Raw genomic sequence first — 11214 nt, 5'->3', positions numbered from 1 at the left:
AAACACTCAAGAACCGTCTTTCTCGAACGGGAATTTGCTCGTATTCATATGGAACAGTACCCTACTGTTTCGGCCTACTGTCAGCATTTGAAGATGCTTGCCGACAAACTTGCAAATGTTGGATCCCCGGTCAATGACAACCGTCTAGTTCTCCAATTGGTGACGGGACTCTCAGTCGATTACGCCACCATTGCCACCCTCATTGAACAAAGTAATCCTCTTCCCTCTTTCTATAAAGCTCGTTATATGCTTCTCTTGGAAGAAACACATCGCTCTCGTGCTATCACAACAGACATTGCTCTTGTTGCATCAAAACAACCTAATCCACGTCCTATCTCTAACACTCCAACCACATCAACTGGTGCCAACACTCGACCACCATATGGTCGTGGTAAAGGCAATAAAGGTGGGCGCTCGAGTGGCGCTCGTGGACGAGATCAGTATACTCCGCACCCTCGTGCTCCACCTACCTTGGAGGGCGTGGTTGCCTTACAACCCTTGGGGTCAGGTTCCTAATTGGACACCACCGCCTTGCCCATATCCTACGAGTTCATGGACACCATGACAACCATCAACCGCTTCATCTTCCCCTGGCACCCTTGGCCCTCGTCCTCAACAAGCGTTCGTCACCCAGTCCGCACCTGCCGAGCCCTCAACCGGTATGTTTGTTCCTACGGATATTGTTGCGGCTATGCAAACGCTCTCTCTTCAACCACCAGATGACAACTGGTATATGGACACTGGGGCCACCTCTCATATGACGGTTGACAAAGGTATACTCTCCTCTTATTCTCACTCGAGTCTAAATAATAATATAATTGTCGGAAGTGGTCACACTGTTCCAATTAAAGGTTTTGGTCACACTCTTTAACCTAACACAAACCCCCCTCTCACCCTAAATAAAGTCCTACATGCACCCAAACTTATTAAGAACCTCATCTCTGTTCGCAAATTTGCAACTGATAATTTTGTTTCTATTGAATTTGACCAGTTTGGATTTTTGGTTAAGGATCTCCATACGAAGAATCAATTGCTGAGATGCAATAGTGTGGACGACTTATATCCTCTTCACACCACCTTTTGTCGTCCAAACTCCTCCTCACCTCACGCTCTCACCGCCACCACAGCTACCACTTGGCACAATCGTCTTGGACATCTGGGACTTCCTAGTTTTAATTCTATGCGTCGTACTCTTTTCCTTGATTGTAATAATAAAAGTCCAAGTCGCCATTACAATTCATGTGAACTTGGCAAGCATATTAAACTCCCTTTTTTCCCATCTATGACTTATACTTACTCTCCTTTTGACATCGTTTATAGTGACTTATGGACATCTCCAGTCCGAAGTACCATGGGCCATCAATACTATATTCTTTTCCTAGATGACTTTACAAATTTCTTATGGACATATCCTATACAAAATAAGTCTCAAGCCTTTAATATCTTTACTGAATTTCACAAATACATTTCCACACAATTCATTAAAGTTATTAAAACCTTCCAGTGTGATAATGGAAAAGAATATGACAACCATTTTTTTCGTCGTCACTTCCTAGAGCATGGCATCCACTTTAGATTTTCATGTCCGCACACATCCTCTCAAAATGGAACGCAAAATCAAAACCATAAACAATATCGTGCGAACTCTCCTTCTCCATGTTTCTCAACCCCCCTCCTTTTGGCACCATGCTCTTTCAATGGCCACATATCTTCACAATATACTCCCGAGCAAAGCTAACCACAATCTAACACCGACTCTCAACCTCTGTCTTCGCCATCCATCTTACACCGAACTTCGCACCTTCGGGTGCTTTTGTTACCCCATCTTCCCATTAGTCGCATTCATAAGTTGGATGCCCGTTCCACACCGTGTGTATTCCTTGGCTACCCCTCACATCACTGAGGCTACAAATGCTACGACCTATCTACCAAAAAAAATTTTATCTCTCGTCATGTAACCTTTCATGAATATATTTACCCATTCAAAGAATTACAACCTCCATCCCCTCACTCTTACACATTCCTCGACATGCCTATTTCTCCCTACATCACCCACCACTTACACTCTAACCCAACTCCTCCCACTGCACCCACTCCCACGCCACCTACGTCTCCTATCCAACCTTCACCCCCTACACCACCCAACCCGCATGCATCCTCCCCCCCCCCTACGACTCTGCCAACCTCCCCTCAAATGCGCACTCGTGCTCAACACGGTATTTTTCGGCCCAAACCCACATTTGACCTTTCACACTCCACCACATCTTACCAATACCCAAAAGCCCCATTTCCGCCTTCCAAGACCCTAATTGGAACCAAGCCATGAACAATGAATATTCTGCTCTTGTTGCGAATAAGACATGGGTCTTGGTCCCTCGTCCCTCTAATGTTAATATTACTCGTTGCATTTGGTTGTTTAAACACAAATACAGGACAAACGGAGACTTGGAACGCTACAAAGCATGACTATTTGTCAATGGCAAATCTCAACAAGTTGGGGTTGATTGCAATGAAACTTTTAGTCTGGTTGTCAAACCTGCCACCATCAAGACTGTTCTTAGCCTTGCTATATCCAATGATTGGTCTATCCATCAACTAGATGTGAAGAATGCTTTTCTTAATGGCCATATCAGTGAAACAATATATATGCACTAACCGTCGAGATTTCGTGACAAAGAAGAACCTGATCATGTGTGCCTTCTAAAGAAGTCCCTGTACGGACTCAAACAAGCTCCAAGAGCTTGGTATCACTGTTTCGCCACATTCGTGTCAACCATCGGATTCACTCAAAGCTTATGTGACAATTCTCTATTGATTTATAAACAGGGTACGTCCACTGCCTATCTTCTCCTATATGTCGACGATATTGTCTTGGCTTCCTCGTCCGACGATCTTCGCACCACGATTATTTCAAAGCTTAAAAGTGAATTCTCCATGACGGATCTTGGCCCCTTAAATTATTTCTTGGGAATCGCTGTCACACGCCACTCTGGTGGTCTATTTTTGTCCCAAAAAAAGTATGTGACGGAGATAATAGCTCGTGCAAATATGTCATCTTGCAAATTAGCTAACACGCCTGTTGATACAAAAAAATAAACTCTCGGCATCTTCTGGCCCATCTGTGTCTGATCCTCTTCTTTATCGGAGTCTTGCAGGTGCACTTCAATATCTTACTATTACCCGTCCTGACATCTCATTTGCAGTGCAACAAATTTGTCTCTATATGCACGATCCAAGAGAGGAACATTTTGCTGCCCTCAAACGTATAATTCGATATACAAAGGGTACTCCAACTCTCGGCCTTCATCTCTATAAGTCTCCATCTACTCCGACTGGGCTGGTTGTCCGGACACCCGTCGCTCCACTTCGGGATATTGTGTATTTCTAGGGGATAATTTGATTTCGTGGTCATCAAAACGCCAACCCACTCTCTCCCGTTCCAGTGCCGAAGCTGAATACAGAGGAGTTGCAAATGTTGTTGCTGAGTCTTGTTGGATTAGGAATCTGCTACTTGAATTACATTGCCCGCTTCACAAAGCGACCATTGTTTATTGCGATAATACTAGTGCTATCTACTTGACCAGCAACCCGGTAAATCATCAACGAACTAAACACATTGAAATGGATGTTCATTTTGTTCGCGAAAGGGTTGCAAAAGGCCAGGTCCACGTTCTCCATGTGTCGTCTCGTTCTCAATACACTGATATTTTCACAAAAGGACTACCACGCGCATTATTTGTTGATTTCAGATCCAGTCTCAACGTCCGTGAACCTCCCGCTATGACTGCGGGAGAGTATTAGAATAATATCTTTCCATATTATTACCGATATTATTGCCTCCATTATAGTGTATATATTCCTAGAATATCTCTTTTACCCAAATATGTTGATACTATAATTATTAGAATAATAATAGTAACCCTAGAATAACTCCTTGTAAGTTGTATTAATATAGGGACCAAATTGATGAAATAAATCAGCGATTACAATTCTTTCATAAACTTTGATCAAATTCGGACTTGCATCCTCACAATTTTTAAGAAGATTGTTTTACCCTTTTTAAAATAACTCTAGAATATGTTTTTTGGAACAAGATTTTTGGAAAAAAACTTTACATAACAGAATTTTCAAAATAATTCTTCTAGAATGTACATAATTTCTTTTGGAATAGATTTTATTTAATGAGTTTTCCAGAATAAGCTTTCCGAAACACCTGGAATGTGTTATGGAATAAGCTTTACCGAATAAAATTTCTTTTACTTTTTTTTCTCTTTTGGTGGTGGGATGCAATCAGAGAAAATTGAATAGGATAATTCGACTATTTCACCCAATTGTAGGGGTGCAAGTCCCAAGTTGATAGGGTGCAACAAGAAAAACACATCCAGATGTCATGACCAGTCATTTATAAAGGTCCTAATGAGTTCTAAATAATGTTTTATGCATATCCTCCTCCATAACCAATATTTGATGATAATTTGATTTTAGTAGATCCATCATAGAAAATAACATAACTTGAAACAGCTCATCAATGAGTTCATCTAACGTAGTGATAGGAAAAATATTCTTAATTGTTATTGCATTAAAAGCCTGATAGTCAATGCAAAAACCTCCATGTTCCGTCTTTTTTCTTTACAAGGATTATAAGTTAAGAGAATGAGCTAGTGTTACGGGTGATAATACCCTCATTCAACATATTTTTTGTACCATTATTTCTATGTGTACTTTTTGACTTAGGATGATGGTGTTGTTTGACCTTAACAAACTCATAATCTATCTGTAAGGAAATTACATGATTTTGAGATCTATCAAGAGACAAAACTGAGGAAACAACAAAGACTTTCTCGTAAGCATTTAGTAAGACTAGTTTTGGTTTCATGCTAGCAAGTCTAGTCACTGATACAAAGGAGCATGGTTATCAAATCTGCGAGTTAACTCGTAAACTCAACGAGTTTACGTTCCCACTCACCTTGAGTGAGTTGACTCGAAAACAAACTCACTTTTAGAGCAACCTTGGTAAACTCGTATTGAACTCAGTTGAACTCGCGAGTTTACAACCGAGTTGGTGAGTTCAAAGGGTTTTTCCATTAAACCCAAAATGACCCATTTTTTAACCCAAAATCAAACAAACTCAACTTGCTCACGTAGGGTTCATTCACATTCTTCATGGTGCATATCTATTTCGAATGTGGTGCATTGTTGCGATCCTGGTGGCTTTGGTGGTCGAGTTCGTGCTCACATTCTTTCTTTCATGGTTACCTGATAAGTACCATAATTCAGTAATATTTCATACAAAAAGATAGGCACTTATGAACTAATTGATAAAATAATTATAATTCAACCTCTAATTTAGAAATTTTAATATTTTTACATATTTTAGGATTATGATATGAATAAGAATTATTTATTTCCAATTTTTTGTTATTTTCAGGAATTTAAGTAGAGATGAAGCATATAAATATATTATGAATAAAGATATCATTGAGCCCAAACCCAATAAGGTTGAATAAAAGACACAAGGCATAATCCTAAGCATCATTGGAAGAATAAAAGGTAATAAAAAACCTTAAATGAGGCAGCCGTCAAAGAGAAACATCATGGATTGTCTTTTCTTGTTGTTCATGTTTGTAATGGCCAACATGAGTAGCTAATTCTACCATTTGGAATTGAGATGATATTTAAACATAATATTTTGTTCTTGATTGATGATTGGTATTTTCATTTTATTCTTAAAGTTTGTTTTATCAAGATTTTGATTCTTAGATTTGACTAAAAAGTACTTATAAGTATTTGACCTAAATTGTAATGCTTAACATATTTGAATGCTAGAAATAGATTTGAAATGTTAATTGCTATCAATATCTACTAATAACAATAAGGAGTTTTTATAAATATGCGAGAAATTGATATTTAAGAGACTATCTTAATAATTTTATATGCAATGAATCGATATAAATTGTACCGCCCTGATGGTCGGGTGTGATGACGTGGCATCCTGCTACAGTGTAGGCGTGTTGACAAGGCGCCAGGTTGGCAGAAGGGAAGGAAGTCGGGGGGCACGCGTAGTCGCCAGTCGTTAAGCTGGCGTGTTCCGACTTCCAGCTCACCAGAATGGGCGATCGCCAGGTTGAAGATGAAGTCGCCAGATGTAGACCCAGGCTACCAAGCAGTCGGAGATCGCCAAAACAAGCACATCGCCGAAGATGAAGGAGAAGCAGATTATGAAGGCGGCCGGCGAGACCACAGGGAAGGTGTATGAAGGCCCTAACTCGCCAGTTCCAGTAAAGATCGCACTCCTAAGTTAGCTATGCACTGGGCAGTACCATGCATAAGTAACTTAGCCAAAATGAGAGCAGAAGCGGCGCCAAGTCAGGGAGCCTCCAGATGATGGCACGTGTACAGTTGGATGCGAGCCACGTGTCCAAGTCTGTAACTGCCAGGAGAGAGAAAACCACCAGGTATATAAGAGTTCTTAACAGACTTTCTGAGGTACGCACGTTCAGTTCATACACTTTACGCTTGCGAGTGACAGAGCTGTTTGTGAGAGAGGATTTGCACGGTTCTAGTTCTATCAGTTTTTGGTGATACCGTCACTGACTTGAGCGTCGGAGTGCGATCGGCCGCAGTGGCGCCGTATCGTTTCTTTGCAGGTTCTTGAAGCAGATCCCGGGAAGGAACGAAGGTGAGAGGCGGTGCGCACGTCGATCCGTTGACGAGGCATTCTCCAGCGCTCCGGTCAACAGGCAGGATCATAAATGAAATTTATATTGACATTAATATCAATCAAAGATAGAATATTATTATACTTTTCAAAATACAAAAGAGTGAGAAGGATGAACCTCAATTCCAATTTTTCCTATTGAATCAAACAACTCTTTACTCTTTATTTACATTCTTGCAATCTCATACACAACACACATCCAACAAACTTTTACTTATTGTTTTCTATTTACTGAATATTATACTTGAGAATTCAATGGTTCCTTGTGAGTTCGATATCCGTCCTTAAGGATAAATTATTAGTTCTAACTCCATACACTTGCTTTAAAAAGGACTAATCATTGCCTCTTCTTGCATCCGTGTTTCGATCATGGTGGTGTGTTGTCGTCTATGATTTACGTTCATCGTGGTCGTGTCGTGCCGTGGTCATCTAGTGCGTCTTTGTTCTATTTGAGTTTAAGGTTTGCTTAGCCAAGAGAACATTGGGAATATGGGAATGCACCTGCTGCAAAGTTTTTTTAAGCTTGACCATACATGTAAGAGAGAATATTGAAAGTGCACTTGCAAAGTCCTTTTTTAATTGAAATTGCTGGAGTTTTTTTCAATTGAATTCTAACTTTAATTTCAGAAAATTCCTTTTTTTTTAAAAAATTATGTTTTTTTAAGGTATGTCTAGGAGTGGATCAAATTCAACTAGGATAACTCAAATGCATACTCATATACTAAAAATAAGTAAAAAGGCTCCAAGACATAATGTTTCTCCACAATCCATTTGTAATATTTGTATGAACTTATATAATTCTCATTCACTACTAGTTATTTTTTTCATTGTCAAGTTTACAAATTCTCATGATTCAATGTAAACTCTTGAGTTTGATAAATTTGCAAAGGAGACACATAAAGCTTCATTTGTAGGGCAAATAACTTAGCTATGGAGTGAATCTGAAGCATTCTACACAACTAGTGAAACTGGTCTTGAGTTGATAATTTACTTTGCTCCCCCATGTACGGTAATAAAGTGAATATTAGTCAAAAACTTCGAATTCAACTTATTGTAATATGCAATGTGTGGCATACGAGTTGCTAATCAAGTAGCCACCAAAACAGAGTTAGCACATGAAACTGGAAGCAAATAAAAAGATATTTTCAAGGTATGATCCTGAATCTTTACTTTCAATTATCATATCAATCATTTAGATGCTAAAGCGTTACCAACACTTGAACATTGGGAATTGGTTTCACTAGAAGCTATAAACAATTAGCTAGCCGTGGCCGTAAACAATTATCTGAAATCCCGTTGTCCAGCAACACCTAAAATTTCATGGCAATGATAGTGCCCGGAATCTCATACTACCTAATCCAAACAAACTTTTTAATGTTGAATGTAACGGCTTAGTTCATTGTTTTTATTATTCTGTTATTATTTCCATCTACAAATAAAAATCCTATGTGTACAAGGGAAAATAATCTTGTTCTTATTTTCTTTATTCTTAAAATGGTATCTAGAGCATAGGTTATGGTTCAATTAATGGTTGAATATCTGGGTAAACTTTATGCTTTTTTTCATGATTTTAATGAGTTTTAAGATCTAAGTTCTTCATGTTATTGGGCTGACATGAACTTCCTGATGATTATTCTTATTTTCGTGATCAAATTTGGGATATCTTATTGTGTCTAATTTTACTTTCACTTGTTCTACCCTTCTGCGTGTGTCAAGTAAAGAGACCATTGATATACCTACTCATGTTGATGACTCTTTTGCTTTATTCTCTCAATGTAATTATTGCACTCGACCTCGGAAGCCCATTTTGTAAGGTTGAATTCAGATTAAATTTCACTTCTTAAGATGGTATCAGACCATATCCATAAATATCGAGTCTCACGCATGAATTGACGACCTCAACGTGGGGGGGGGGGGGGGGGGGGGGAGGGTTTGCAAACCTCACCTCACAAGCCAAGTAAAAGGCGTCTCAGGTGTGATCATTGTGGCAAGCTTAACCACAAAATTGGAAAATTTTATGTCTTACATGGTCGTCCTTCTAGATATGATGTGGTTGCCCAAACTACTCCTATGTAACCTTCTACTACGGACCCTACTTCATCTGGGCAACTTGCTATTTTCAATGAATTTCTTAAATGGTATGAGGATTATTTGAACTCGTTCCACTTCTTCTGTTGCACATTTAGGTACATTTTTGTTGTCCTCACTCACTCCAATTATCTTGGCAACTCAGGTGTCATAGATCGCATTACTAGTAGTAATTGATCTTCTTCCTTCTTTATCTATTGATAATGTTTTTTATGTTCTTGGGTATCCCTTCAACTTATTGCCTTATGTAAAGGTATATGTTCTACCCGTAATCCCTCTCTATATTATACTATTTTGAGCTACCATCGAATATCTTACCTTTTTATACCTTCCTTTCATCTATTTCTTTTGTGTCAATTCCAAAGTTTGTAGGTGATGCCTTAACTCATCTTGGTTGGCATTAGATAATGCTTGATAAAAAGTGTTCTTTAGACTAGTGGAACTTAGGAACTTGTTCTTTTACCTTATGAGAAATTTGTTGTTGGTTGCAAGTGAGTTTTTGCTATCAAAGTTGGTCATAATGGTATTTGATGAGCATAATTTTATTCACACTCTATAACTTTAATCGTAGATTATTGGACTATAATAATAAATAAATCCATTGTTTTAATTAAGATTCATATAATTGGGTTTATTTGAGTCTTAACTATTATTTTGGTTAATTGTATTTTTAGAGTAGATGATCTAAAGGAAGTGTCTACCTTTGTGAATGGGTCAAATATGCAATCAAAACAAAATAATATTTGAAAGGATTTTATGCAAAGTAAGAGAGATTTTCTCCACCTAAGTAGGAGTTATATTTTCACCACTATTTTCTCCATCATTTTCTCCACCAAAAGTGGTTCCTTCACATTGAATGTAAAGGGGGTTGCATGGAGCATGCCTATTTAAGGAGAGTCAGGGAAACATAGAAGACACCAATATCTCTTAGTGCAAAACTGCTTCCTTTGTTTTTTTTTTCTCCATTTTTATCATTGTATTTTTGCTTCTGCATGGAATGCTAAACCTTTTTGGTTGATTCCTTTGTAATTTTTCCATTAAGTTCTGAGGTTTTGATCAATACAAGTTTCTTTTTCCTATTCTCTATAATTGTTGTTTTAATATTTCAATCTCCTGAAAAACTAGTTTTTGTGAGAGGTTGTACTTGAATGCATGATTAAGAGTCTTCCTTACATTAAACTTGTTGAACAAGATGCTTTGATGTCTCCAAATCCAAGAGGAAAGCTTGAAGACCTTGTTGCTGGGTGTGTGTGTGTTGTCTAGTTGTTTGAAACTTGTTAATTCACTCCTTAAGATGATCCAAGTTCATTTGAATCTTTAACCTTTTGAAGAGATGTGTTTTCTAAAAAGCTGTCAAAAATTCAACAGGTTGTTTTACCTAACAACAGGTTGTTTTGCCTTAGCTGTTTTTGAAAAACTTGGTTGACTTTGCTGTCAAACCAAAACAATCGATTGTGTCGACAAAACAACCGATTGTTTTCCTGCAAACCGTAACAGAATTCTGTTAAGCGGTTTTAATATGTTTTAAATGATCCTAACTAACTTGGCTCCTTTATTAAATGCTTTTGACCACTTGGTTGGTCTATATAAAGGTAGTTTTACGCTCCTAATCTTGGAGTAACAGAAAGAGTTTATCAAAACAGTTTTTCCAAGATTTGAAAAGAGCTTTGGATCATTCTTAAGTGTGTGGAATAGGATTGGGTTGTATTTCTTATCTTTAAGCTTTGTAATACCCAAGTGTATTCTATTCCCTTCTTCCTTGATTACTGTATTTCTGTAGTTGTGTTGCCAAGGAATGTTGTGTGTTCTTGAGGTGTTCAAGATCAACATTCTTGGTGTGGTTTGCCAAAGGTAGTGTGTTTCTTGAGGGGTTCAAGGTCACTACTTTGGTGTGTGGTGTTTGTAATATGGTTTTGATTGCATAGTGGAATACCCAGTGGTTTCTGGGGACTGGATGTAGCTCTTGGTGTAAGAGTGAACCAGTATAAATTGCTTGCTCTGGTTTCTATTTTTAAGTTGTTTTTATAAACTGCTGATAAAAACAACCGATTGTTTTTCTGATATCATCTTGAAACAGTTTTGGTTCTTTGTTTCTTTGATTTCTTTCTCTGTAATTCAGCATTGATTTTCATTATACCTTCAAAGTTTGCGAAAATCCCTCTTAAACAATTCACCCCTCCTCTCGTTTAAGGCCATATATTCTAACAATTGGCATCAAGAGCTTGGTTCTTGAAAGATATTCAAGTTTTGATCCTAAATCTTTTTCTATGACTGAAAAACTACCTTTTGGGGAGGGTGCCTCAATTAACAGGCCACCTCTGTTTTGTGGACTGAATTATCAAATATGGAAGGTTAGAATGAAATTCTTTGTTGAATCTATAGATAGAAAAATTTGGAATGTTATTACA

The 11214-nt window shown here is 38.0% G+C and overlaps 1 protein-coding gene across 1 annotated transcript; it reads left to right on the top strand.

Moving 5' to 3' along the window:
• The first annotated feature begins 48 nt into the window (after nt 1-48).
• On the top strand, nt 49-516 carry LOC137833225 (uncharacterized). Its single transcript, XM_068641586.1, has one exon. It carries the CDS (start codon nt 49-51, stop codon nt 514-516), a length of 468 nt encoding a protein of 155 aa, XP_068497687.1.
• Nucleotides 517-11214: the final 10698 nt, after the last annotated feature.

The sequence above is a fragment of the Phaseolus vulgaris genome, chromosome 6 (genome assembly GCF_000499845.2).
Source record: "Phaseolus vulgaris cultivar G19833 chromosome 6, P. vulgaris v2.0, whole genome shotgun sequence".
NCBI lineage: Eukaryota > Viridiplantae > Streptophyta > Magnoliopsida > Fabales > Fabaceae > Phaseolus > Phaseolus vulgaris.
This window is presented reverse-complemented; position numbering and strand designations above follow the sequence as displayed.